The sequence below is a fragment of the Helicoverpa armigera genome, chromosome 8 (genome assembly GCF_030705265.1).
Source record: "Helicoverpa armigera isolate CAAS_96S chromosome 8, ASM3070526v1, whole genome shotgun sequence".
Classification (NCBI taxonomy): domain Eukaryota; kingdom Metazoa; phylum Arthropoda; class Insecta; order Lepidoptera; family Noctuidae; genus Helicoverpa; species Helicoverpa armigera.
The window spans coordinates 2,678,662-2,705,873 of NC_087127.1; the positions used below are offsets into that span (position 1 = coordinate 2,678,662).

Sequence of the window (27,212 nt, forward strand, 5' to 3'; positions counted from 1 at the left end):
AAACACCTGAGAGCGCTTGTAGACGTCCGTTTTTTTCACCGGATAACGGACCGTGTTTTTTGCCGGATTCGCGGTGGTGTATGAATTATAATGAATGTGTGTACATGCACCGGACATCGGTCCGGCGAACAATTTACGCCGGATGCACCACCCCTTCCCCTCGGCGCGACGGACACCGGTCCGGTGTAAGAAATGGCGGTCATCCACGCCAGTGTATTGGTGCGTGTTGACGCTGCCGGACGTATTGCCTGTTTTCTGTTAATTGAGTGCCGTCTACCTGCGTTCTAACGCATATAGACGGCAGTCCATCCATCCGGTAAAAAACTTATGTATACAAGGATAGCCGTTTATTCACGGTCCGTTATCCGGTGAAAAAAACGGACGTCTACAAGCGCTCTGATTCATCTCCATACTGATTTCTGAGCCCAAACAAAATATCGACCGACAAAAAGTTTGCAGTGTGTTCTTACTTAGGTACTTCCACATTTTATGGATAAATAAAATGGCGACGAATATTTAAACAGGTATTTTTATTACTAATTTCAAACGAATTTATTACCGTGTGGGATGGAATTATAGTTCTTTGGGAGAAATTGATTAATTTGGTTTCTTATTAGGCATACTTACCAAGAAATAATTAATTGAGATCTGTTCCACTGTAGATGTGAGTAGAATATAATTCGTAGGAACGTGGATGTTTAGATTGTGATTCAATAAATAATAAGACAGATTGAGATTCAAATTAGAGATAGTAATATTGGAATTTCGAAAATACAATCTATACATACAATAAATCTGTAGAGGAGTAATTTTTATTTTTGTACATTGCAGAAATTGAGAAAAAAACAGCCAGCATGTCAAAGGATAACTAACAGAACCATTTCCATCATTTTTGTCTGTTTATCTGGTTGTTTGTGCGCGATTCACGTAAAATCTACGAATTCAATGCAGACAATGCTTATATACAAAAATTCTACGTAACTTGAGGTATTACTTAGTTTTTGTTTCATCGAAATCGATTCACTCTATCAAAAGATATGATTATATTAAGTATTCAAGAAGTAAAATATTACGACACGCAATCTGTTTACTTTTGAAAATTTGAAAACTGTACATTTGAATGTTGTACTTATATTAGTTGATCGGCCATTTATCAATCTTTACACAGAAAATCACAGCTTTATAAGTAACTTCGAAAGAAAAATAAAATTTTATGAAAATTGAGTTTAGCCAAGGTTAAAGTAGCTCCATCTGTGGTAAATAAAATACATTAAATTTGTCAAAGGAGCGAGTTGTGCATTTTCCGTAATTTACTTATTTTAAACAGGGGTGTAGGTAATTTTTCGATAGACATTTCAATAGTGTTTGTCAGTTTGCCGTGCCACATCAAATCCAACTATTATTTATTACCTTGATGCAAGGAAAATTAATAGTTCTTAGCCAAATTTAAAACGGTGTCATCTAAATTGTTTTTTGAACATTAATGTAAAAATGATGACATTAGTGGAACAATTAATTATCATTTAAAGTCAAAGATGGAGTAGTGCATTTTTTCATAAACATAGTTTAGTTTGTCTTCCCACAAATTACCTTGAATGAGTAGTACTAAATAGACCTTAATTATTTTTTTGTGATGCAAAATATGTACACTTAATCCTAGAAGAAAGGTATGAAGCATATGTCAATCGAAAGATCTTTTTAAGCGCTATATTCCGTCTTAACATACCACTTACCGATTCTTAGTATTTTGGAAGACATAACTGACCTAAGGCATATTATTGATACTTTACATTGTGTTAAGGAATAACATCTCACTTGAAGTTATGAGCCATATTTCAAACAAAAGATCTTTTTAAGCGCAAGGTTGTATTAGCATAACTCCGACAAATTGGTAGTACTTTAAAAGCTAGAGCTTTTCTAAGATTATATTATCGGTAGGTTCTAATCCATTACTTCTTTAGTAACAAATTATATATTATTTGAAAAACCTTTCCAAATGAAACATTTCGTGTTAACTCACTTTCAAAAACTTCGGCGAATTGTTAGTATTTCAGAAGCTAGAGCTTATATAAGATTATTTTATCGATAGGTGTTTTCGAGTTAATAAATCCCTCCTGTAGTAATGATACATATATTATTCGAAACGACTTTCTAAATGCAACATTTACTATTAACATACTTCACACCAATGGCAGTACTTTATACCAACGGACGGACGGACGGTGGACACTCCATATGCAGCATGATCTTTGTCGGACAAGCTTACCACAATTTTCTAGTTAACTTTATTAAACAAATCTCAAAAAATGAAACAGGTATGTACGAAGAGTCATAGTGACGTCATATCTTCATTTTCAGGGTGGTGGACACTCCAAACGCAGCACGATCTTTATCGGACAAGTTGACCACCATTTTCTAGTTAACTTTATTAAACGAATCTCAAAAAATGAAACAGGTATGTACGAAGAGTTATAGTGACGTCATATCGACAATTCCAGGAGTCAAGCATTAAAAAACGCAGCGGCACCAAAATTTGCGCATTCGAAAAGTTTGTCGGACTCATCGTAAGGAAGGCACTCACAAAGTCTTAAATGAATATGTATCAAAAAAAAATTTGTTCACCGGCCTGGGGACTATAAGCTTGTTTCTGGAATATTATAGTATTCTAATCGCCTAATTATAATAATACCTTTCTGAAGGGTCTTACACTAAACAGTGGCGATCAGCCCCACACCATAACATTTTCGCCTCCTACGTTTGAGAACTTTCTTGGTGTACTTTGGTTCCATCACATGTTTTGGAGGTGACTAAAATCAATTATTTATTTTAGAATTCATCAAATCCTTTTGTTTTATCAGATAAAAAAATAATTTTTCAATACTTGTTCGGAGCAACTTTCGCCTTTGATAGAGAACACCAACTACAGTATGGACATGCGGTGCTTTTCCAAAAGTAGCATCTTCCGAAAAGTACATGCACTACAGGTTTTCCCGACCCAGCTGTCATCTTTCATCATCATCCAGCTGTCCTTTTAGCATCAGATGACTCCGAAAAAAACAATTCCGATAATATTCCAATATTATTATATGAATGGTTCTCTATCTATAATATAAAAATGAATCGCAAAATGTGTTGGTAAGCGCATAACTCAACAACGCCTGGACCAATTTGGCTAATTCTTTTTTTGTTGTTTTTGTTATTGTCAGGAGAAGGTTCTTATGAAAAAAAATAGGGTAAAGTAGAGAAGTCAGTTGACGGGAGCGAAGCCGCGGGCAAAGACTAGTTTTCTTATAAAGTCTATTTGCGGACAAGTTTTCCTTGGCGTCGGTTTTCAGTTGTTCTCAAACCTTGACTTTTTTAGTACCATTAACAAGGCATCTTTAATAATAAATTAATTACCATGTCCTTATTACAATTCAAGTGGTATGAATTAATTGTGATGTCAAAACTTTATTTAAAAAAGCCTAAAACATTTTACTTAACAGAATTTTTGTTTTAGTACGTACCTATTGATTGGACTAAAATGAAAAATTTTAATGAAGGAAGGCTAAATTATTGACTAATTTGAGTTTTCATAAATATTTTACTCACTGTAAACAAAAAGTATGGCGACTATTTCTATCTTTCGTTTTTTTTTTCTTAACTCGGCTTTTACTGTCTTTAATTAGCTGACCAGCCAAGTATCCGCTACAAAAGTTAGTGTTCAGTTCCCATAGAGCGTTATATCTAAAGTACTAAAGAAAGTAAACATTTTTTGTCCTTAATTTAAAGAACACAATGTAATGTTTGTTTTAATAATAATTAATATTAAAACAAACATTACATATTAATAATAATTGTGCTTAAGCTCATGTCAGTACCATAACTATTTAGGTATTTCACTTCGAGTCAGGGGGTGTCTTTAATTAGTTGACCACGACTGTACATGCAATCTTCATAACTGGCTGGCTATTAAACTTTTCTGGAGAAATTGTCTATGAAAATCGCGCCATGTGACATTATCAAGTATCACAAATTTTAATAACTTAGCGATGAAAAAGGGTCCAATCACGAGTCTGCATTCAACTTCTAATGAACATAATACAGTAAAAGTAAACTTAGTTATAATAAAAAGATAACCTCATGGTTTCTAGGTGATACGAAATATTTTATAGGTGAAATACTTTTTGTAATCCTCACATTATACTGAATCCAATCACACATTTGTCATCCTACATACCTACCTATGAAGTTTCTGTCGACTCTGGTTGTTTTTTGCTTCTCCTTTTGTACTATAGCTTTGAATAAGAACTGTTTCAGATTGTTATGGTATTTCGAACGTGTATCATTTATTTTCAGATAAAAAAATAATAAAAACACACTAAATATTTTAGCCTTTACATAATTTCCCGGGCTTTAGTCTGTGTACCCATTGAAATCGTCAGTGGTTTTGGCGTGAAAGCGCGACAGACAGACGAAGTTACTTTAACGTTTAACCTTTCGGTTTTTTTTTAACAATGGTAGGTAGGTATGTGTCGAAGGATTTCTGCAGAATAAAAAAAATCTATCAATATATTCTACAAAATTATTTTACTCGATCATCTAGTGTCATCTAGCGTCTAAAAATATAAACATATGTGATGTATTTAGTTTTGCAATGTGAAGCTAGATGTCAGCACTAGCGTGATAGATGATAATTATTGTGAGTGGAAATGCAAAAAGTTATAAATTATTGATTTATAATATTTCGATTTATTTTAGTTTGAATACAATACATTTAAATGGTTTTGTAATACTGGAAAATCCTAATGACTTCCTATATTACCTGTGGTTTTCCGTGACAGTGACAGCACTAAACTGTCAGTTATGTGGTGTTACCACTTTTAACCGATTTGCCTTGATTAAGGGAAATTAGTATAATGATTGATACCACAATAAAAAAATAATTGCAATAATCTCCAATTCTCCTGTGCGAACTAGCGGAACTAGTGCTAAATATTGAATGATCAAATCGTTTAATAAAGTGTCTAACAGTCCGTAAGTCTGACATTTTATGGTAGCTTCAGAAAATATAGAAATAAATATATTTCAAGTTTTATGCCCGTTTATTGTTCTTTTAGGCGAGAGTAGTAGGCCTGGCATGGGAAAATATTATTCTGTGGGTTGGAAACCCTGATAATGTCACTCAAAGTCACATTTCATTGATCAAAACTGTCAAGTGTCAGATATGTAACTAATTACTGTTTTACAATCACCACGATTTCCAAAAATTTATTGCACAACATTATTTTTTTCATTATTGGTTAGGGCCGCCATGTGAAGGAAGTGTTTGTATTAACTTGTGCAGTTTATAAATATAACCTACAATGGCGTCGAAAACCGAATTCGTTCGAAGTAGAATCGTCAAAACATACGATTTAGATGAAATTGAGAAGTTGATCAAAGATGCTAAGGTTGCTCATATTATGCTTACGGACCCACCACCAGTTGGTAAGTCTACTCATATCGGAAACATTAATTTTTTTAATCCTCAAGTGCCTATAAAGTTTACGAGTAAAAAATACGAGGAAAAGCAACGTCAATTAATTCATGAAGCACATGCATCAATCATCAATCAATGATATAATATAATGATAAATGTTTTCCTCATTCCTTCCAATTATTTCATAACTTATGTAGTAAAGTTGTAACCTAATGTTGAATGAAATGTTTCACAATTAGATAAGTATAATGAACACATTTGATCAATGAAAATACGATTATAAACATTGTAGTAATTTAATATTAGGTATATATACATAGTTGTTAATCTGTGGTAGTGGTTGTTCCATGTCAGAGGCCACAGGCTAAGATATACTTATCCTTAATTATGTTTCTTTCTTCTAATTTCAGTGGATGAAGAGAGTGTGATGACCCGTCTGAGCGCCCTCACTCTACGTAGCTCGGACGGCATGAGTTGTTCTTGCTGTGGCGTGGGACCGTTCACTAACAGAGCTCAGCAAACTGCCCACTACAAGCATCACTGGCATACACACAATCTGAAACGTAAACTGTTTGGAAGGAAACCAATCTCACTCGGAGAATATAATTCCCGTCAAGGTATGTTATTTTGGAGAAAGATTAGATAACTTTAGTATGTTAGTGAATTTAGATTTTGTGAAATATTGTTGTTTAATTTTGTACTTGTTATATTAAATGGCAAATAAAACCTTTCCTAGGTAGTTTTTTAAACAGTTAATATACTGTACGCATATTATGTTGACCAAATTTGCTATTTTGGAAATCCCATGTCACCAGCTTATATGCTTGCATGTTACCAATTCAAAATCTAAGCTATCATTTGATATATTCTTTTATTGATTATCAATTTTATTTACAGATGAAAGTTCCAACGTGTCAGCGAGTGACTCTGAGGGGGAAGACAATCCCAACACAACAGCCACAGAGCTGTTCGCAGCCGCTACTCGGCACTGCAAAGCTTTTTACTCCAACCCTAAAGGGCAGGTGTTCTGTATCTACCGCTGCTTGCTACATCATCGGAAGGTAATTTTAAAATAACAATTAAGTATTTGCCTATTCCTATTAATCTCTGAAACAATATGGTAGTTTCCAATGAGTCAAATTCATGACTTTTATTGAACTCTCAAAAACTTTTACTCTATGCAATATGTATGAAAACACAAGCTATGTATGACATCACAAATTTTTCACATTAAACTGTATACTTACTTAGGTTATACATATTATCAAAAAAAAAAATTAATTCAATTTTTCCATCAAAACGATAAATGAAAGTGACATTATTTTAAGATGATTTTCGAAATGAATATGACAACATAATTTATTTTTGACCTAGTCAACTACCCAATCGGACATAATATTGACGATTAACTGGTTTTATATGTATTGATAGGAAGATAATTCATTAAATATACATAGATATAGATAACAAATAATTAATAATCCATTCCAGGAAGAGATGTCACTTGACGGCGAAGGGCATGTTTGGTCTCGCCGAGTCAAAGAACTCCTAAGCCCCGGCTTCGGCCGCTGGGCTGTCCTCATGGTTTCAGGCGGTCATTTCGCCGGCTGCATCTTCACTGGAGGCAGTGATGCCATTCATAAAACCCTTCACTCTTACACCACTCGGCGAGGTCAGGGAATGGCACAAAGTACTAGAGACCAGACCGGCAATGCTCCGAAGTCGGCCGGAGCTAGTTTGCGAAGATATAATCAGGAGCAGTTCCTTGCGGTGAGTATACATGAATTGCACTTCTTATCAAAAACTTCGTTTAAGTATTTTCTACTAAGCTAAGAAATGTGGAGTATGTGGTCTACTGACTCCAAAAAAGCCTTTGATTCTGTTCAGCTGAGCGTTTTAATGCGGAATAAATTCAAATAGCAAGTTTTTCGTTAATTACATTTACAGTAAGCTTCTTTAGATGGAAGTGGGGTGATGATGACTCCAGACCGATTTCGGTCACGGCGACTGCCTCAACTCCGTACAGATAATTGTCGCTGGTGTGCTCGCATATGACTACAGTAGCCAATCTTCTTTGAGAAGGTCCGCGCACATTGCGGACATGTGAGCACACCATTATCATAATTGTAACTGATTGCCGCGGGTGGTCGGGCTTTCAGTTCGTCGCGTCTAGAATCAAGCTCTGACCGACGACGCTCCTCAAAGTCAGAAACTTTGTTTCTAACTAGAGCTCTCCAATCAGGCCGTTGGGCTGCTAACCCTTCCCATTGGGTAGTGACTCGGGAACTCAGGGTTGATACTGTAAGTATCATTTGCCTTTTCCTGTAGTTGTTATGAGACTTACTCAGGGTTCAACTATAGGTCCACTTTGATTTGAATGAAGTAATATTTTATGTTGCTGTATTATTAACTTGAAACAGAATCCTGATGTACTTTAATTAGAAAATTGTCTACATGGTAAGCATTTTTGTTATTACCAGGCCAAAAAGTATACCTACTTTTATAATTAGGTATGCGTTTATTAACATGCTCTCTTGCTTTGAATGGCCTACGCAAATGTTCTGCAGATCTGGTATCGTCGTGTGACAGGTCGTTGAGCTCCCTAAGATATGGTTTGAGCTACACGACGACTGATGCATGCGTGCCGTCTGTTGGGACTGGTCAGCTCCAGCCTGATGTGGCTCTTTCCTCAAAAGGCCATTCCAGACCGCGTACATGGTGCCACTCACACATGATATTACTTGATTTATAACATGTTTGGACTTTAAAAGAGACTATGACCCTTGAGTTTGTTTCGGCGTTTCTTCTCAGGGATCAGTCAGTTAGGAAATGCCGACCTCAGCATTCTTAAAATGACGTGTAAAAGTGATGTAATGTCCAACTTGCAAAATAAACGATTTCATTTCATTTCATTTCATTTCATTTCTCGATCATAATAATTAAACATTTAATTTAAGGCATTATTTTTTTGGTAAAAGTATTGGCAAAATTAGGTAAAAGCCATTTTTTGAGTCTGTACAATTTGGCTATCAGCGTGGATCGAGGTAAGGCTTCAAAAGATACGCTTTGGTCGGGATTTGGGAATAACAATATCATTATAATGTTTTTGCCTTTCATTTGTAACCTTTTGCTAATACGTAATTGTGCTCTTTTAATTACCAGCTTGTCAATCTAATCATATATGAGTGCTAAGGTGTGGAATTTTATGAAATCTGGTTATTGCTTATGGTAAAAGTTAACAGTGTTTATCTAACCCAATATACTTAGATTATATTATCCAATCAATTTTTGCTCGAAGTCAAATCAACCTTAATCAACAAAATCTTAAGCAGTCCTATCATAGTAATGGAGTTAGTCGTAAGTAACGGATGTACTTAGTTAAAATTTTACGGTTCATAATGTACTTACAATATCATCATTCATTCATGTTTCCATTCACTCATTGACTGGAGCAGACAACCAAAGCGCCCCGGTATTCTGGTCAAATCTTGAGGCGCTTCAAGTACAGCAAAGAGGATTTCCTGATGGTAAGTGTGACCATGCTTGCTTTGATCTTGCCATGTCGCACGAGCAAGTGATAGAAAGTAATGTGCACGCAGCGAAGCGTAAACGAGGCATAAGACTGGTCGAGTGCGTTCCGTTATGCTCGGCGAATGCTGTTTCATCATTATAAGCACAGTGCAATGGTGTGCACCGTGCATCGTTTATGAAGAAATTATTTGACAATTGGCTGATTCGGGACCTTAATAAGAACAACGGAAAAATGCTACCTTTACCGTTTCGTCTCAAAATTTAGGAATGAAGAGTATAAATTGCTCGAAGATTTCTTACACAGTTTCAAATGCACGGTGCAGTGTTACCAGTTTCATAGAGTAAATGTGTCCATACAGCTTAGAATATGAAGTTTGTGACTGTAAACAGCTTTTGTGTCTACTATGTACGTATATATTTTCTGTACATTTACCTCTGTATGCCTCAAGATATCAGAAAAAAGTTGATGACTGAGATCAACTTGATGGCTCACTTATTTCATCGCGTATTTTTTAGTCGAAAGTTTTACTGATTGGCAATTAAAGCTGGAAGAGACAAAAGAAAATTTTCAAAATTTAGTAGGTACCATGAGTACTAGTTTTGGATTCGGGTTTGGGTCAAAATGAAGCGTCGTCGTTATTTTAATATCTACTAATTTCAATATGTTTCTATATTATGATACTTTATGTATTGTCTATGTAATATTTCTGTGTTGCATGCATGCATAATTATTAACATTATGTGTTTGCACGTTCGAAAATTGCACGAATATATGTTGCACGTATGTAATAGAACAGATAATAAAATAAATGAAAAGAAAAAATCTTCTGATAACTTGTTTTATTTCTATTGATGTTATTCGAGCCATTCTATGTATTTAGAAGTATTCAAAGCTGAATATTCCAATGTCACTTTTGCTGGTACTTTAATCTTTATATCCTAAACTATGTGATACAGCGACAGCGATAAATATAAAGGTGCTACATAAATAAAGTGACATTTGACTATACGCATATTAATGTTCCAATTTTAAATGTTTTAATTTTTTTATAGCATGTCCAAAACATCTTAGTGGGCTGGAATGACGACCTTAAAGGTTGTTCGTTGGTCTTCTACCGAGCAGTTGGAGCAGTCAACCAGGCTGCTATCTTCGGCAAACCTTCGCCTCTGAGAAAGGAAGATCCCAGAGTTCGACAGTTACCTTTTCCTACCAGGAAACCTACATTCAAGGAGGTTAAGAGGGTGTTTCAAACTCTGGCCAGTATTGAAGTTTATGGTACGTTCCTTTTTCAAAGGGAAATCGATCTTATTGACTATCTGCCAGTTGCACAAAGCTCCATTAAAGTTAAAGCTTCATTTAATCGATTGCTGTCACTTTTTATCTTGTTGTCAAAGAAAGATTCAGCAATAGATTCTTAGAAGCTTTAACTTTAATAGAGCTTTGTGCAACTGACAGAAAGTCTAAAAAAAAAATCAAATGTATTATAAATTTTAATTCGCAGATTCGCTACAAGACTTCCAGAAGGCTTTGCTTTCATTGTCGGGCGGCAAATTACCAGTTAAGACAAATTCTGACGTTAGCATCGCAGAGCGCGCGAAAAAGGCGCAGAAACCTCCAGCTAAGGTGTTTGACAGAGCTAAATCGAGGTTGGTTTTTGTTTTATTAACATCAAGTACAAGTAAAAAGATATTAAGTAAACCGAATATCCACCCTGGCTTTTTTAAAGCATGAACGTAGATCTTTTTATCATGTTTAAAAGATGATGACTATTCATTTGTGAATTCAGATTTTGTTTATTTCTTTTGATTTAGAATTATAATGTACTAGAGAAATTATACAAAAACGGTATCCAGCAAAAAATCTTAAACTTACATTAATTAATGCAGTAAACAATCCTACAGCTGTAAATCACCATTACTTACCACTTTACAGAGAGCGTGCCCCCCGCGAGTTACCAACACAAGTGACCTCCAGCGAAGACGAGGGTCCCTGCTACATCGACTCCGAGACCCCAGCCGACTGGATCAAGACCTTATCCGAACAGAGTACCAATGGGGTCATCACCAACTCAAGAAAAGACCTTCTAAACGACTGCGTGGTACCCAGTTGTGTGGAAACGGACAGTGAGAGTGAAACCGTGGAGAAGAAAGAAATGAAAAAGAAGAAGAAGACGAAAAAAGTAGAAGATAAGACTTCGGTTACATCGATTAAGAAGGGACCGCCTAAGATCCCAGCTAATCTGAGAAAGGTTGGTTTTGCCAGAAATCCAAAAATACATAAAACTACATTAAAAGTTACTTTAATATATTTTTTTGTAGAGTACAAATTTTCACGTTACAACGAAATATGTTATAAATATTGAACACTATCAAAAGTAAAGTATGAACTGTCAAATACCTACAATAACCCACTTTAGATTTTTCAGGTAAACATGGCATGTATTGTACCACCTGCCTATCTCTCACCGTTTTCAACTGAATTCCTAGTAAAAGATTCTCAATGGTCACTTTGTTTCTCGTCTACAGATGTGGAGAACAATCATGGATAAAGACTACACGACACTGGACACGATTATAGAAAGTTGGGAGGGGGATATTCAAGCTGCTTGCAACATTCAGGATCCTATTGATGGCAACACTGCCTTGCATAAAGCCGCGATCGCTGCTAAGCCTGAGATGGTCACGTGAGTAGAATAATTATTAAAGTTATTAGTTTTTACCGCGGTTTCACCCGCGACCCAAGAGACCTCCTTCCCGCACTTGGATAAGAAGTAGATTATATGATGACTTGTAATATAAGCTAGTATAATACTGCTATGTTTTTTAGGAATAAACTTCCAAACGTTTAATCTTTAGCTTTTATAATATGTGGGATGCAAGTGATTTTGTTTATTCATTACCTAATCGTGCCAAAGCTGCGCTGGTAAAAGTGGTACCTCGGATTTGGAAATAAGCTACTTTTTATCGGGGTGTTTTACAGAGTGATCATTTTCAGCAATACATATTTTTCAGTAAAACCTTTATTTACATACAACATCGATATTTTTCAAAGTAAATCATGTTATGTTTTTCTCATGTCACATCCAATTTTAATCATACTTATAAACACACATATATATTATAACTTGTAGTCAGATCCTGTCAGCGGGCGGCGACCCGTGCATCAAGAACCACGGCTTGCAGACGCCGTACGCCGCCACGCCGCACCAGGACACCAGGATCGCCTTTCGTCTGTTTCAAGCGCAGCACCCTGATAAATATAATTATTCTAAGGTATGATACAAACAAATATACATATAGTCTGAAATCACCAACCCGCATTGAGAATGCTCAATCCTTCTCCGTGTGAGAGGAGGCCTGTGCCCAGCAGTGGGACGATAAAAAGGCTCTAACAGTCACAATATGATACAAAACGAAGCCATAGTAAAGTATATTTGAAATAGAAAAGTAACTGTTAAATATTGTCATACATAAAACTGTTACATAATGTTAGGTAATCGTATAAAACGTGCAGCTGACTAGATCGCATGACTGCGAAAATGTTGTAAAAATTACGTGAATCTTGTCTTGCCTAGTTGTAACACTGAGTTATTTAAAATAAACTGTGGAGCCTATAATTGCATAACTTTACCTTTTCGAGTGTGGAAATTACTAAGGCAAATGTTTTATTTACTATTTTATTTTTACCCCAACATTTTTTTATCAGATTTTTTCTAAATCTAATTATTTTAATTCCAGTCCCAAATCCCCGGGCCGGTGACAGCCGAGCAACTAGAGCAGGAGAAAGAGAAGAAAGCTCAACAGAAGAAGGCAAAGAGACAGCGGGAGAAAGAGAGACAGATCGATAAGTTGAAGGCTGCCAAGTTCCTACAGCTCCCTGATGAAAAGAAGGTAAGGACTTATAGATTATGCCGAGTTTAGACGAAGGCTGTTTTCATGCCGCGAAAAAATGGCGCCAAAATTTCTTATTTCTACTCGCCGACTTCATCTAAACCCTCCGGTTATATGAACATTACATTTTTTGTATAAAATTCCACATATTTACTCTGTCTAAAATACTTGTAGTGTTTGTTTCTAAAGAAGGATCTAAGATTATTTTGTCATTTTAGATTCAAGTAGCATGACATGTGACTGTTAAATATTTTTTTGTTGTAAAATGGGTTCGCGAACTATGGCACAAAACCGCTGGTGGACGCTAGTGTCCTATATTACAATTAGTGGCCCAGTAGGTCCAAAATCTTGGTAACTTTTCACCTACTATATTGTTCTTTTCCAGAAAAAAGTGCCAGAAGAGGAACAACGTTGTTTCCTTTGCGGCAACCAGCTACCCAAAGTGCCCTTCGAGTACGACGACTGTAAATTCTGCCAAGTGCCTTGTCTGCACAGCCATCGGAAGATCAGGCCGCTAAACATGAGCGTTTAAGTATACGGCGGCCGGTATACTAGCTACTTAATAAGATTCATGATGTTTGTGTCCATTTTTGCCGACGTCACCCTTTTTTAGGAAGGTTTTTGCAAATAAGGGGTTGAAAATACAAATAGTCGGTTTTGTATCATCATTTCTTTAAAGTTGTCTTACAAACCCTATGCTGGCCTTCCTAAAATCCTGTGGTCTGGTTGTTTCTTTTGTAAAATCTCTCTCGCAGATTGATAAAACTGCAGCTTGATGGTATTATTATGAAGGGGATGTGGGTGAAAATGGACGCATGATTAGGTGACAGATTTGAGGACAGTAGTAATAAATCGATTACAATTTAGATATCTGTCAATAGAGTTTACTATTTTATTACAAAAATCTTATATATTATTTCTCTATGATCGTGTTTAAAATAAATAATTTCACGTGGTTTGTGTATATTATATTTAAATTCCGTTTTATAGCAAAGTTATTAGCTATATTTAAAAATATCGTCCTCAATTTTTCACCTAGTTAACTCATCGAATCTTAAAACGGGATTATTTATTGTAATTTTTTATCTTTGAAAGTGAACAAAATATAATTTTGTATTACTTTTTATTTTGTTTTCTCTTTTCGTTCGTGAATTTTATTCTTCACTTTTTCAATTATTTGCCCATGCGGCTGTAAAACAGATGCTGTCTTGTACAAAGCTTATGTACTAAGGTATACTCTTAAGGCGGTAAATTATTTTATATGTCTATAATATTTACCTTTAAATGTACATATTAGCTATGTCGATATTGACGAAATATAAAATAAAATGCCTTTTTACACACTGCCATATAACACTAGGCCAATCAATTTATGCCTTCACACCAGTTGTCATTGTCAAACTTAAAGGCGGTCCACAGCTAAATTCAGAGCACAAATACGCTAATGTTACCCATAGCATTCCCTCACCTCCATCGTCCGCCGATACTTAAAATAATTGGAATTATACCTACATTAACCATTGACCTACATTGACACACGTAGACACAATAGTTAAAAAATCGGTGTGTATCACATATGACTCATGGGACAGGGAAGTTATTAAATCTGTCATACAAGCTGGGTCCCGTGTTCGTCTCATTAAGGCATCGGCTTGGCAATAGCCTGACTAGTCTTTCTGTCTTTCAGATTCCGTAGGTTACGTTGAATACAACGTAATGATGCGACCTTGTTTGATGCGATATAAATTCAATTGCCAACAGAAAGACAACTCACAGTCAAATTTTGCAGATACAAAGACCACATATTCGTCGCGTCGCAACAAATAAGTGAATTTGCGATAATCCCAATATGTAGACGTCAAAGTAAATGTTTTGACATGATTTAAATCCCAGCACGCAGAGCTCAAAATAAAATTATCTCCAGCGAAATAATAATATCAATAGCCGATTTGACAAGAATTTGTTCGAATATGGTATTTCACTGTATGTATTTTTTAGTAGAATTCCATGACCTGTTCAAAGAAAAACTAAATCTTGATAACATGATAACATTGTATTGTGACGGCATGAGTCAAACATTTTAACAGGTGCCGTAACAATCACTACACTAGCACTTTCAAGCGTTACGAAGGATTGCTCGTCTTAAATTAAAGTGATATTTCGGAATATTTCAGTTTTTTAGGTTTTTATTATCTTCCAACACTACACATTCATATTACACACATCATGAAAGAAAAGGGACTGAAATGCCACTTATATTGGCTATTTAGTGATATTACCTAGAAAATATAGTTAGAATGTGCTAGCTACATCTACAACAATCATATTCTAAATTTTTTGCGTGTTTTAAATACGAAAAGTGCATATGAAAAGCATAAACGAGTATGAATTGGTGCGAGTATTACATATATTTTAAAATGTGACGTTACTTTCTCAATAAGGTGTTTATACAATATTCTTTTTATTGAAGAAATAATATAGTTTGTACATAGCTCTAGAAAAACAAAATTGTAAATACGGACTGGTCTTTATGAAGTTTAGAGAGTAAAAATTCAAATGGTTTTTGACAATACCTTTTCTAAAATAAAGAAGGTGGGCCAAAGCAGGACAAAGTTTGCTTTGGCCCCAGAAGTGTTTTTTGGCTATCGTGCATTCCTGCACATGTTGATGAATTTTGAAATGTTAATCACTCAGATGACTCAAGAGAATTTTTATGCATAATGTTTTCGTATAAATAAAAGTTAGTATTATGAATGAATGGGTGTCTATTATAAAATTAGTGAATTAAAGTAAGGATGTCCGCGAATGGAAGGCAAGATACAAGGCAAGGCATAATGTATTACCATCATGATGGATATTAAATTAGTGTAAAATAGCTCACACTTATAAAGTGTCATACAAATATGAGACTTAAGAGTATTGGAATAAGGATTTTAATAACGTGCTGTTTGTGGATGACAGTTTTAAATAATTAAAAGTTTTCACTGATGTTCCTTATGTCGAATGAAATATTATTTACAATTTCTTTATCTTTATTGAAACATCTTGATTTATACTAAGTATATTTAACTACATATAAAAAGTGTTGTTGTTTGTTTAAGTTCATACAAAAAATTATATATTGTTTTGTCACTACACGACAATAAAATGATTCTAGTTCTGACTTTGACCATTTTGATGTAATTATGAAATAGATGTCCATATTGTACTGCTTTTACATTGGAATAAAGAAATTCTAAGGAAATACGTTTTTTTGTACCTTACTTTGCTAGGACTTCCATACATTGCGGCGATAATTCGACACTGATCCGACAGAGGTCGATAGCAAGATAGACTAACCTACGTGCATCGGCTCTAAGGAGTCTCGACATACCTATTAAGATAACGGTCACCCATCCATAGAATGACCACGTCTAGCGTAGCTTAACCTTGCTAATATACCAATCAACATCGTTGTTGCTTAGCAACGAGCTCCATCCAAAGACGTTTACAAGTTTTTATGGACACAAGAAACCTTTTATGGTTATTACGGGAACACTTGTGCCATGGCTGGTTAGGGAGCAATACTTTTTGCATCTTCCGGTAAGTTCCTTGTTTTTATACTGAGACATTATGCTGGTTTTGTCCGGCCATGTGCTAAACATTGAAGCGTGCTTCCAATTTGAGGGTTCATTGAAAAACTTGTGAGAAGTTAAAATAATAGTTGTGGTAAATGTTACATTTCTCAAACAAAATAAACGCGAAATGGGTAATAAGCTTGGACTCTCAATAAAGATGCATCTGTAGTGGCAAAGGAGCTGAAGGTTGCCTATCTTAACGTTTAATATTTTTTGATGAAAAACTTAGCGACGGTTAATTTAGCTGGAAGATGAGTCATAGCATACTTGCAATGAAGGATTAGCGACATTTGCCTTTACCTACTTTCACTTCGGAACAATAATGTCTGAGATATAGGTTTATTGATTTATTATAAATGTATGTCTCTTCCAGACCTCGGGACTATAGAGTCCCGGATTTTTGGGAGGCGAACGTGGGGCCGAAGCCAACACGCTGAAGCCCTTTTGAGACAACTTGAATGAAATGGCGACACAAACCGACGATTATCCCTGTATACACTATAGAAATGTACCCAAGGACAATCCCCGGTTCTGTGCTAAACTATTGCTAACTATGGATGAAAACTACTTGGGCTATTGTGATGGAATGCTAATGGACTAGGAATGGGGAAACTACGGGAACCTGCCGATGACAATGTAATAAATACATGTTAAAATGGCAGGTGGAGACTCGCCAACTCACTTACTGGGCCCCCGGGAATCAGTCACTGAAAAGCAACAAGAGGGCAACAGGGACATGAGATGAGCGGCTGAGAAGGGTGAGGATACCTCGGCGGACTTTAAACGCAGATCACGCGCTCCCTGTGGGTCCAGCATCACCGGCCCACTCGCCACTTACCACGAGGCACCTACCCTCCGAGCAGGACTAACCTTGCTCTAGCGACTCCACTCTGACCGGCCGATGAAGGCAAGCCAAGAGGCGGGAGACCTATGCCCCGTCATGCTTCACTCCGGCAAGCCGGAGATGGGGGACAGTATACTCTCCCTGGAGCACTCGGATATATAGCCCCGCGGGGTCGCTACTCCCCGTCATCCGCCTCAGATGCCCTGCGGGGCCGATTTATTATTATTATTAACTGATTTTTACCTATCCTTAATTAATAGCTACCTTATTTAACGATCGCACTTAAGATTGTCATGTAGAGAAAATAAGCGTCGTGTTTTTCTATACTAGGTAATATTATAAAGAGGACAACTTTGTTTGTTTGGCTATATTTTATCCCGGTGCGGGCAGTAGCTACCACGGGACGCGGGTGAAACCGCGGGAAAACGGCTAGTCTATCTTATTTTTTTGATGACACATTTCATCTAGCTATTGCTCCCACGACTTATTTTCCACTACAAAGTCTACAAAAAAACTAACACAACTTTGAAACTAACGTAACTGTATGTAAGCAAGTATTCGTTCGTCAGTCTTTGAGACTAATTGAGACATATGCTTGCTGTGTAGCGCACCTGAGCCGCACTCGAGCTGCCGATACCCGAGCCATATTTACTCGTACTCCACATATGCAACTGTAGCTCATAGCTGTTTGACGACAGAATTAGCCGTAGATATTGTTACTTGTTGGTTCTTACTGACTAATGTGCTCATTGAAATCAAACTAAGTTTGTAAGCGCTTTTTTTTGAAGTGTCATCAACGTATGTTTTTATATTTTTGTAAGTTTCTACCTAATTCGACGCAGGTGTCACCATGCATAAAAAACATGCATTTATTATGTTATTGCCATCGAAAACAACCGCACCGCAATCAAGGTTCAGTAAAAATGTAAACAATGACTAATAAAAACTGCATTTGCAGTATTTCATTCATTCGTAATCCCTCCAGCGCATTCCATTTTACTGCGTAATTCGTACGTCTTTATCTACTATACCCAATTTTTTTAGTCGACGCTTTGTTTTTCCAATCGCCTTCCGTAACAATACCTTCAATAGGGTGACAACGTTTCTATGCGCGTACGCTCTACAAAACTACGAACATTATCATTAGGCGCAAATACTGTTATAAGTGTAACTTTATAATAGACCTTATTACGTGCGGATAAGAGCTAGAGAACGGCAAAAGTTAAGTTTGTCTTAAGTTACGTTTCGGTGCGGTGCACATGGAGTCGGCAGTCGCGCGCCCACCGACTGTGGTTCCGGTGGGGTCGATCACCACCGCGTAGTGTATGCGTGCCTTTACACACTTACATTCCGAACTTTACTCGCGTGCATAGTGAACGCTTCGCGCCAAATTTCTCGTTCGAAATTTGAATTTTGAAGTTCTTTTTTTCGTAAATAGAGACTGGATTAGTTTGGAAATTAAAATAAGAAATCGACTAATTGTTACGTGCCTGTGAAGTGACTTATTGTTTTTTATTATGCAAGGCAAAACAATTATTGTGTGTAGATATTTGGCAGTAGTTAAGTAATTACGTACGATGAGTGTGGTTTATTAGGATTATAATTATTGTGCAATGCTTGGTGAACTATAAAAAATCAAAATGAAGCTGCGATGGAACTTTTTAGTACATTTATTTGTTTTATTTGTATTTGCGACGTGTGTCGGTAAGTAATTTGTATATTTATTATTTCTTTATTTTAAATAGGATATTTAATATAATCTGATTATGCATGTACTATTTATTAGTCTTTACATATTCTATACTTAAGTCCAACATAATATTAGGCAATAACCATTTTCCGCGATAATAATAAACCGGGAAATTCCTCATTAGGTAGGTACGCAGTCAATTACTTCAACTGAGTTTACTCGTTATTGGACTGTTCTGAAAACTTTTTATGCAGCATTAATTTCCGCTATAAATATTTCCAATAAACGTTGAATGTAAGTATTCTTCACAAAGGAATAAAAACTGATAACGCATTCATGACAATAAATTAACGTGACAAGATTACAGTCGTGAAATGCAAAGAATTTAAAAATGCAGAATTTAAACATTTCCAGGACATTAATTTACTCGAAACAATCATAGCTCACGCTGCTTGACCATGCAGGCCGAATATTTTAAAATTCATTGTCTCTGGCTTACCTATTTAAAACGATTAAAATCTCCCGTAGGTACACACGGCATGAAAGGGAAACACGATAGAATTATGTGATGTATGAATAATGGCTGCAATTTTGTGCATTGCAACACGTAAAGATGCTTGTCTTATTTTGTAATGTTTGATTTAGATTGTATTTTAATTTGGTGAACGTTTCTGGCGGTGTTTGCTGTATTGCGTTCGTTTTTGTGTAAATCTTCGCTGGTTGACCAACTTTTGTAGACAATTTAGAATATTTTTGTTGAATTACAGTTGCATGTACAGTATCAGGGGCCCGATTCTCCTAATTTTACTTAAGCGCCATTCGATTGACGTTCGACTCGATTCGACTGAGATCCAATCCCGACTCGATTACGATTGAAGCGTATGTGGCATTCCGCTATTTTTTCTTTGAAATAAACGTTTTTATCCATTTCTGTCATTCAATAATGAATCATTTTGTCTGCAAATGATTTACGATTGCAAAATGATTGTTCAGCAAACTACCGTATAGACCAAAATCATCAAAATAGCAGACCAATCGCACACCAATCAAATGTCAATCGAATACGATTGGTCTTTTATTAGTAGCAGAATGCCCGATATGGTTAAAACGGCTATTACGATCATATTGCGATTCGATTTCTATTCGATTTTGACATTATTAACTTAGGAGAATCGGGGCCCAGTAGATGCCTAGGTGCAATAAGTAGTACCTAGGTACCTACTGCTTGTCTTTTGAATAAGTAGGTTACTATAGTGTATTTATAAGTACGTAGGTATGTCACTGTGCGAACGGGGTCATTCATTGGTTACTTGCCTAAACAAACATACTTATTGAAAATTGTTTTGTCAATATCTAACCCCGCATTGACAAAACAATAAAATTAATCATTAGCAAAACAATTCATGTTATGCCTTATTACTGAAATATTTATCCTTTATCCTTTGTATAGATATTTTAATTTATGAAGTAACAGCTAACACAATCATTGCTTGTGGCACAATAGATGAAGAAACAGATTCGTTTTTCTTTAATTTTCATTTTCCTGGTTTGGTTTCAGTACTTTCATTTCAAATGCAAACTAATTCAGAAATTCAACATTTTTTAAAACAGATATCGCGTAAAATGTACCTACCAAAAAAAAAATTCAACGTCTCAAAAAAAAAAACTTATCACGGCATTAAGAAAAGGCCATAAGTATCCATAACCCAAGGCATTAAACCTCTACTTAGTCTATGAACTTTCAATAAATCGGCGCAGATCCTTTCCCACATATATCTGGGATATCGCCTCGTTATTCCTCGGGTCTAAGGCCGGGCCGCTATGATCATTTTATCGAATGCCCACAGATATTTAATGCAACTCCGTGGGGATGAAGGAGGATAACATTGAAATGAGGTTCTGTAAGAATGAGCTACAGATACATTTTTTACATTGCAATATAATCTACGTATGTATTCTAAGTGTATCTTGGACATCCATGACTCTGTTTCGGTGGGCACGTTAAACTGTTGGTCCCGACATCCTTGGCAGTCGTTACGGGTAGGTAAGACCAGTAAGTCTGACGCCAGTCTTACCAAGGATTTGCCCGGGTAACTGGGTTGAAGAGGTCAGATAGGCAGTCGCTCCTTGTAAAACACTGGTACCTACTCAGGTGCATCTGGTTAGACTGGAAGCCGACCCCAACATAGTTAGGAAAAAGGCTCGTTAGATGATGATTGCAAAATAATCTACATGTAAAGATAAGGAGCATCACTCTAATCATATCATCTGGCTAGGCTTTCTCTGAAATATTGATAGCGGATTTCTGAATAAACGATTGCTTGTGATTATTAAGTTGCTAGGAGACACGACATTTGTTGATAAGATGGCGTATAGGTACTTACCTATCGGTGTTTCGAAAAAATATTGTTGTTACTGTAAAGAACTATTACTGTTGAAGTAAGGTTATAAAATGATTTTAGTAACGAAAGAAACGGGCTTTGAAATAGTCACCCATCCGCGGCGAATCCACTGACCGTGGCAAGCAACCTGGCTTTTATCATACGACCGTATTTGGTATCCTATGTAAATGTTAGAAATAAGAATTCAATTTCCTAAAAAGCTTTAAAAAATATTTTACATACACATAAAAAAAATTATGACGGTACACAAAACACTGAACAAGAAAATTGTTCTATGAAAACTTTTTCCATTATAAGTTCCTATATCTCAGTAATTTTAAATAATTAAGTATTTAACCGCAGTTCATAATTAAATGTTTAAAAGTACGTTTCAAGTTTGCAACGCCATGATTCAATAATTTTGTGTTTAGAAGCTCGTCACGTGAACACACGTAAGTCTTGGCTGTGGATAGGCTCGTGTTAGTAATAGATAGTGGTCTAATGAGTCGTTAGTCACGACATACCATAGTTAACACAAGCGTTTAACTTTCCTAACATATCTTTATGTGACTGTTTTGCTAATCGTCGCTATAAAACTAAACAAGGCATTAAGTACGAAACTTGGTCATATTTTATGGGAAATGATCGCAAAACACACGCAGTTGCTGGAGAATTACTTAATTATTAATTTAATTTTCTCCTCGACAAAAAGGAAGCTATAAAACCCTTCAACGTTTCAAAGTTTGTAAATAAATGTTAAAAAACTTGTGATGTTATGAAACTTAATACAAAATTAACACAGCGACCTACAACTTGGAAAGTAATACAGAATTTAAGTAATATACAACTTTACTTCCTCACATTGTTTTCTGGTGAACTTTCTGGAAATTAATCCTGAAGTGCACATAGATCGTATCTCCTAACAAGTTCACAGGCGAAAATTTATCTAACAGTCCAGTCTGTGGATCGTACTTCCAAAATAATATATTACCAGCCAGTCTAGATCTAGTGCTTAGACGCTGAACTTTTACAAACATTTAAAATAAAACTTTTCACTGTAAAATAAAATGAAAATCAATAAAGTGCTTATATAGGTCTTTCTATCTAGATGGTACCTTGGTACAGTCACCTTTAAAAAGATTTGACCGTCGACAATAGACAATTTTTATTGTCCTTGTTCTATGGCATTTTATCAATTTTAAGAGCTACAAAACATTGTGTTCAGCGAATTTCATCTGTATTGTACAGAAACCATTTCTTTTGTATTCCCACAAAGTAAACGAGATTTATCAAGCTGACTTTCCATAATTGAAAATACTGAAAGAACACTCTTTTTAAAGACGCTTTGACCAATACAACCATAGATTATACTCTTAGAATACATCTTTTTTGGTGTCAACGTCAGTAAGTCATGGTTAACTGCCAAGAAGCACACGATTAAATATCAATTAATATATCATTAGACCACCAGAAACTGCTGGATCATCTTACTTTTGGATCTGACTGTATTTAGCACCAAATTGAAATGTTAGTCTTCAAAACCCGCCATAAAGCGTAGATAGTAAAAAAGTAGCCAGTACAAATGACATATTTAGCTAAACTCCGATGTCTTCGAGCCGAGAAGAAGTTCCTGCGTCTAATAAAACTTTTTATTGGACTTTACATTGCCAGACTTCCTCAGACTGAAAGCTGATACTTTATACATACAGGTTCTATTGCTGTAATAATTATGAAATTAATCGACAGTTGTATTGTAGAGTTTTTGTAGTTTGTCATAACTTTCAGAATTTAGGGGCCTGTTTAATAACTATGAATAACTATAGATATTTTTATTTTCGCAACAAAAACTAACTCTGCTTTTATGGTAGTTTACATAGTAGTAGACAATATGTATATAGTAGTGGACAATATACCGTGGCGCAATTCTCGCTCGCCAAAGCATTTGTTTGGTAATCTTCAATTTGTAATTAATTTAATTCTACTCCACCACTCGTGTGCCAATTGGGTCTTTCTCTAAAGAAAATGAGCTCCACAACGGACAAGAAAATGGTTAGATTATGGAAACAATACAAAGCAGGACCAGTACACATGCCATCGAGGCTCATTACAACGTGTGACGAGACTCTAGATAGTTTCCTCATCCGGAAAAATCGGATCAATATAGTCTGAAGCTATGCAATATAAAAAGAGAAAGTTTATTAGTTTGTTTGCCCGGCTCTCGGGCACCCATACGATAGTTTTAAATCGATTTCAAAGCTTATTACCCGAAGAGATAACTCGGATGGCTTGCATTGCTAGCCGTGGCTGTAATAAACTAGGGTTTCCACGTAGGTGACGTTTAATTAAAAATGTCTTCTTTTAGTCGATTGTGTGTCGATTTTTTTAATCGACTAAAAGTGTCCTACTTTCAGGATAATTAATTCCAATGGAAATTATTGATAGCCCACTCTAATTATAGTAAACGGATCTGTTGATTGCTTTAATGTTATTTTGTGGACGAATATTATAAGTCGATTTGACCTCATTTCTTTTTTATTTTCTAAACTTAGAATTATAATGGAAAATAAATGTCAACTTCCTTGTTAGTGGTTAATAGGTACCACAAAAATACATCAGCATGATTGTTGGTTTGTTTTGATACCCACAGAAATGGACTGATGGATTTACGTACAGTTTTTCTGGCTAGCTATATGGTAGTTTTCCGGGTAACGTGAGTGACTAGGCATACTTTTTAGCCTGAAAAATGTAGGTACGTTTCCTGTGGGACCGCGGCTGCAAACCCAGCTGAAGTATATAAAATATATTTTCGTATGTTCCGTATATTTCGAAGTAATAAAAGTGTGAATAAGTGTATCCGACATGTAATTTCTGCTTCCTACAATATTATAATGTAGATTTTTATCTTGGAAGTTATCATGAAAACGCAATTTTCTATGATACAAGTCCAGGCGCTTGCCAAGTCAGAACTCGCGGTAATTAGTTTTGGGATTTGAGTTAACTGCAGTGAAACTAATATCTGTAGACATGTCGTGGATTACACAAAATTCTAGATTATACAGAGTTCTAGAGCGACTTAAGTACATTTTAATTAGACGTAAGTATCAATTAAAAATGTGCAACGTGATTATTGTTTGTTGTTGTTATTTGTTTTTTAAGTCACGTTTTGTATCCAAATAGAAGAACTACTCTATACTATCTAGATATCTACTATTAAATAATATTTACTTATTGGAATTATTCTTGGTCCTTCCTTACTAATGTTATACATATCTACATGCGAAAGTTACTTTTTGTACCTAGTTGAGATCATAAATAATAATTTGTGTTCACAGATTTATACAGAACCCAGCGATACAAATAAAACCAATCATTCGTAAAACAGTGAAAGATGCGCATAAAAGTAAATAAATATAAAAATATTATTACAACATCACAGCAGTAATCGTAATTTGACTTGAACATTTATTTTTTATCGTTTACCAATATTTCCAATGGTTTTACAACGATCGACTTTTTGTTAGATAAATCGAAAACGATTGCCTTTTGTGGCATTTACACGATTTTTTAAATATTCGACTTCGTTATTTTTTCAGCGTAATCCAAACGAATTAATGTTATTCCTCGTTTCTAAAATGAACAACTTTTTTGGCTAATTGGAACAAGCAATTCTCTTTGAATATTCAAATTAACTTGTATGAATAATTCTCAAAGGTATAATCACAATAGACAGGTGAGTTCATAAGACATACTTAGCAACTTAATGAATTTGAAGCGTTATTATGACTAATTCCAACTACATACTTCGTAAAAGTAAGACTCTTTTTCATTAGCATTCATTAACACATACTTACACAAGAATTAGAGTCTCTCTCTTACTCTATTTATTTACGGGATTTCTATAGAGAAACAAAATCAATTCAGTAGTTACGAAGATTATCCTTTTCACTCACAAAAAGCAAAAACCTCTTAATCATATTGGTATTCATGGACGGTAAATAATCTCCAATAATTTAAGCTGGCTTTATGAAGCAACTTATAATAAAACAATTTATCTTTTTATTTGACTATCGTAGCTTTTAAATACAAATTAATCACCGCGGCGGGACTGTCTAAAGATTTATAAGGCTATTAATATCATTAGTAGTTGAGAGGAAGAGCATTCTTCACACCTAAGTTTTACCGCTTCATTAGTAGGCGGATGAGAAATGATTAGTGATCATTATCAAGATAAATAAATATTAAAATGAATCGCATTAGCCTAAGTGGTAATTTTGTATGCGTAGAGATATTTATCGTTTATTTTTTTTATTTAGTGTAGGTGTCCTGTCTATTGGTTGTCTATTCTTATATTAGATTCATAATAGATTTTAAGAATGTTATGAATATATTTTTTTTCGAGCATTCTAATGTTTCTTAAGTACAGTAAAATGTGGCTGTTTGTAGTAAATCATAGCAATACAAAAAGCGATTTCTATGATACGAATAAAATGATTACATAGCAGGCCGATCATCCGAGAGCGATTCATATTAATATATCATAATCCTTTCGAGTTTACTGGAGCCCAAATAATGTGTAATGGTTCGAACTAGTCGTAATTCCAATTTACACGAATTATAGCTAAGTGAGTAGATATTTGCAACGATTTATTTATTATGGACTGAATTTTGTGCTCGTTGAAATGGATCGAAAAATGGAGGGTTTCGTCCCACTGGCACAAAACAATAAACGTCGGGTGCATATCTCCGTGATTATTGCAATGCGCCGTAATTATAAATTGATGTATGGTGCTGGTACATTTCACATTTCAATAGCTGAAAAAAATACTTGCTGTGCCCCAAAAACTGTAAATACCTACATCAATTTTAATTATACGTCTGTATTCATTAGTGTACAATTATGAATTGTACCAATTTCAATTAAAAGTAAGTAGGCAGCTAGGCAGACAGGTCTTCGTTTCCAATTAATATTTTAATACAAATTAAAATTTTATTTTAAACGACTTCTGAAAGTGGTTTTCGTTTTTCAGTAATTACATCTACATGTGCAGGATTTTCTTGGAAATCGCTGAACCGTATTGAGTGAAACTTTTTGCTCGGAGTCTGTGTTATTTCTAGAGCTTCGGGAACGGTTCTTAGTTTACGAAAGTTATTTTTCCTTTTATAAAATGAGTTGGTGGAGATTGTATAAACACTTTTAATGTTGATCTACAACTTTACGAATAAAATTAGTCAGAATCCCGAATTTTCCTTGGAATTTTCCAACCACTTTTTTGAATCGTTTATATACCTACTAGCGATTGAATTCAGTGGTATTAAAGCCTACATTACTTATATCTATATAAACAAACAATTCATAAAGTGTCCCTTAAACATTTTAAGTGGCGTTTTAGAATTGCTTTCAACTCTTGCCATGGCTCATCAATACCTCATGCCTTCAGCCCACTGCCAACTGAAATCTACTACTTACTCTACCTAAATGATGGCAATCGCTGTCATTTGGCAGGTGAGCCTGGATTGATCCTCCGCCAGGTGGATTTGGCAGTCAGACGAAAAACGACACATATGTACTGCAGTATTCGACATATTACCTTTTATTTAAATTGATGCCGACCTGGTAGTTTAAGTTAAGTACCAGCCTCTCAAGTTTACGTTTGTGGATTCTAGGTTAGCAAGTACCAATGAGTTACATTCTAAGATGTATCTACTTTCTAAATATCTTGATTTTAAAGTCTGAAATCGCCAATAGGCAGGTACGCCAAGCGTGGTGTTTAACAGTCATTCCTTCTTTGCATGAGAA

At 35.4% G+C, this 27,212-nt stretch overlaps 2 protein-coding genes across 3 annotated transcripts in view; both read left to right on the forward strand.

The window, feature by feature from the left end:
* The first annotated feature begins 5,176 nt into the window (after nucleotides 1-5,176).
* LOC110382866 (tRNA endonuclease ANKZF1) lies at nucleotides 5,177-14,009 on the forward strand. 2 transcript variants are annotated; one of them, XM_049838290.2, is made up of 12 exons: nucleotides 5,177-5,469; nucleotides 5,872-6,078; nucleotides 6,359-6,522; nucleotides 6,953-7,231; nucleotides 8,917-8,988; nucleotides 10,046-10,268; nucleotides 10,495-10,639; nucleotides 10,926-11,241; nucleotides 11,519-11,676; nucleotides 12,124-12,265; nucleotides 12,731-12,883; nucleotides 13,269-14,009. In XM_049838290.2, exons 1-12 carry the CDS (start codon nucleotides 5,346-5,348, stop codon nucleotides 13,413-13,415), a joined length of 2,130 nt encoding a protein of 709 aa, XP_049694247.1. In that variant the 5' UTR covers nucleotides 5,177-5,345; the 3' UTR covers nucleotides 13,416-14,009. The 2 variants fall into 2 exon arrangements, with proteins under 2 accessions (XP_049694247.1, XP_049694248.1); XM_049838291.2 differs by lacking the exon at nucleotides 8,917-8,988 and having other exon boundaries at nucleotides 5,178-5,469.
* Nucleotides 14,010-18,619: 4,610 nt separating this feature from the next.
* LOC110383715 (uncharacterized protein) overlaps nucleotides 18,620-27,212 on the forward strand; it is an 83,270-nt gene continuing 74,677 nt past the window's right edge. The window contains exon 1 of the mRNA XM_049838292.2: nucleotides 18,620-19,048. Coding sequence (XP_049694249.1) covers nucleotides 18,985-19,048 — 64 coding nt within the window. The 5' untranslated portion in view covers nucleotides 18,620-18,984. The remainder of the gene's footprint in view (nucleotides 19,049-27,212) is intronic.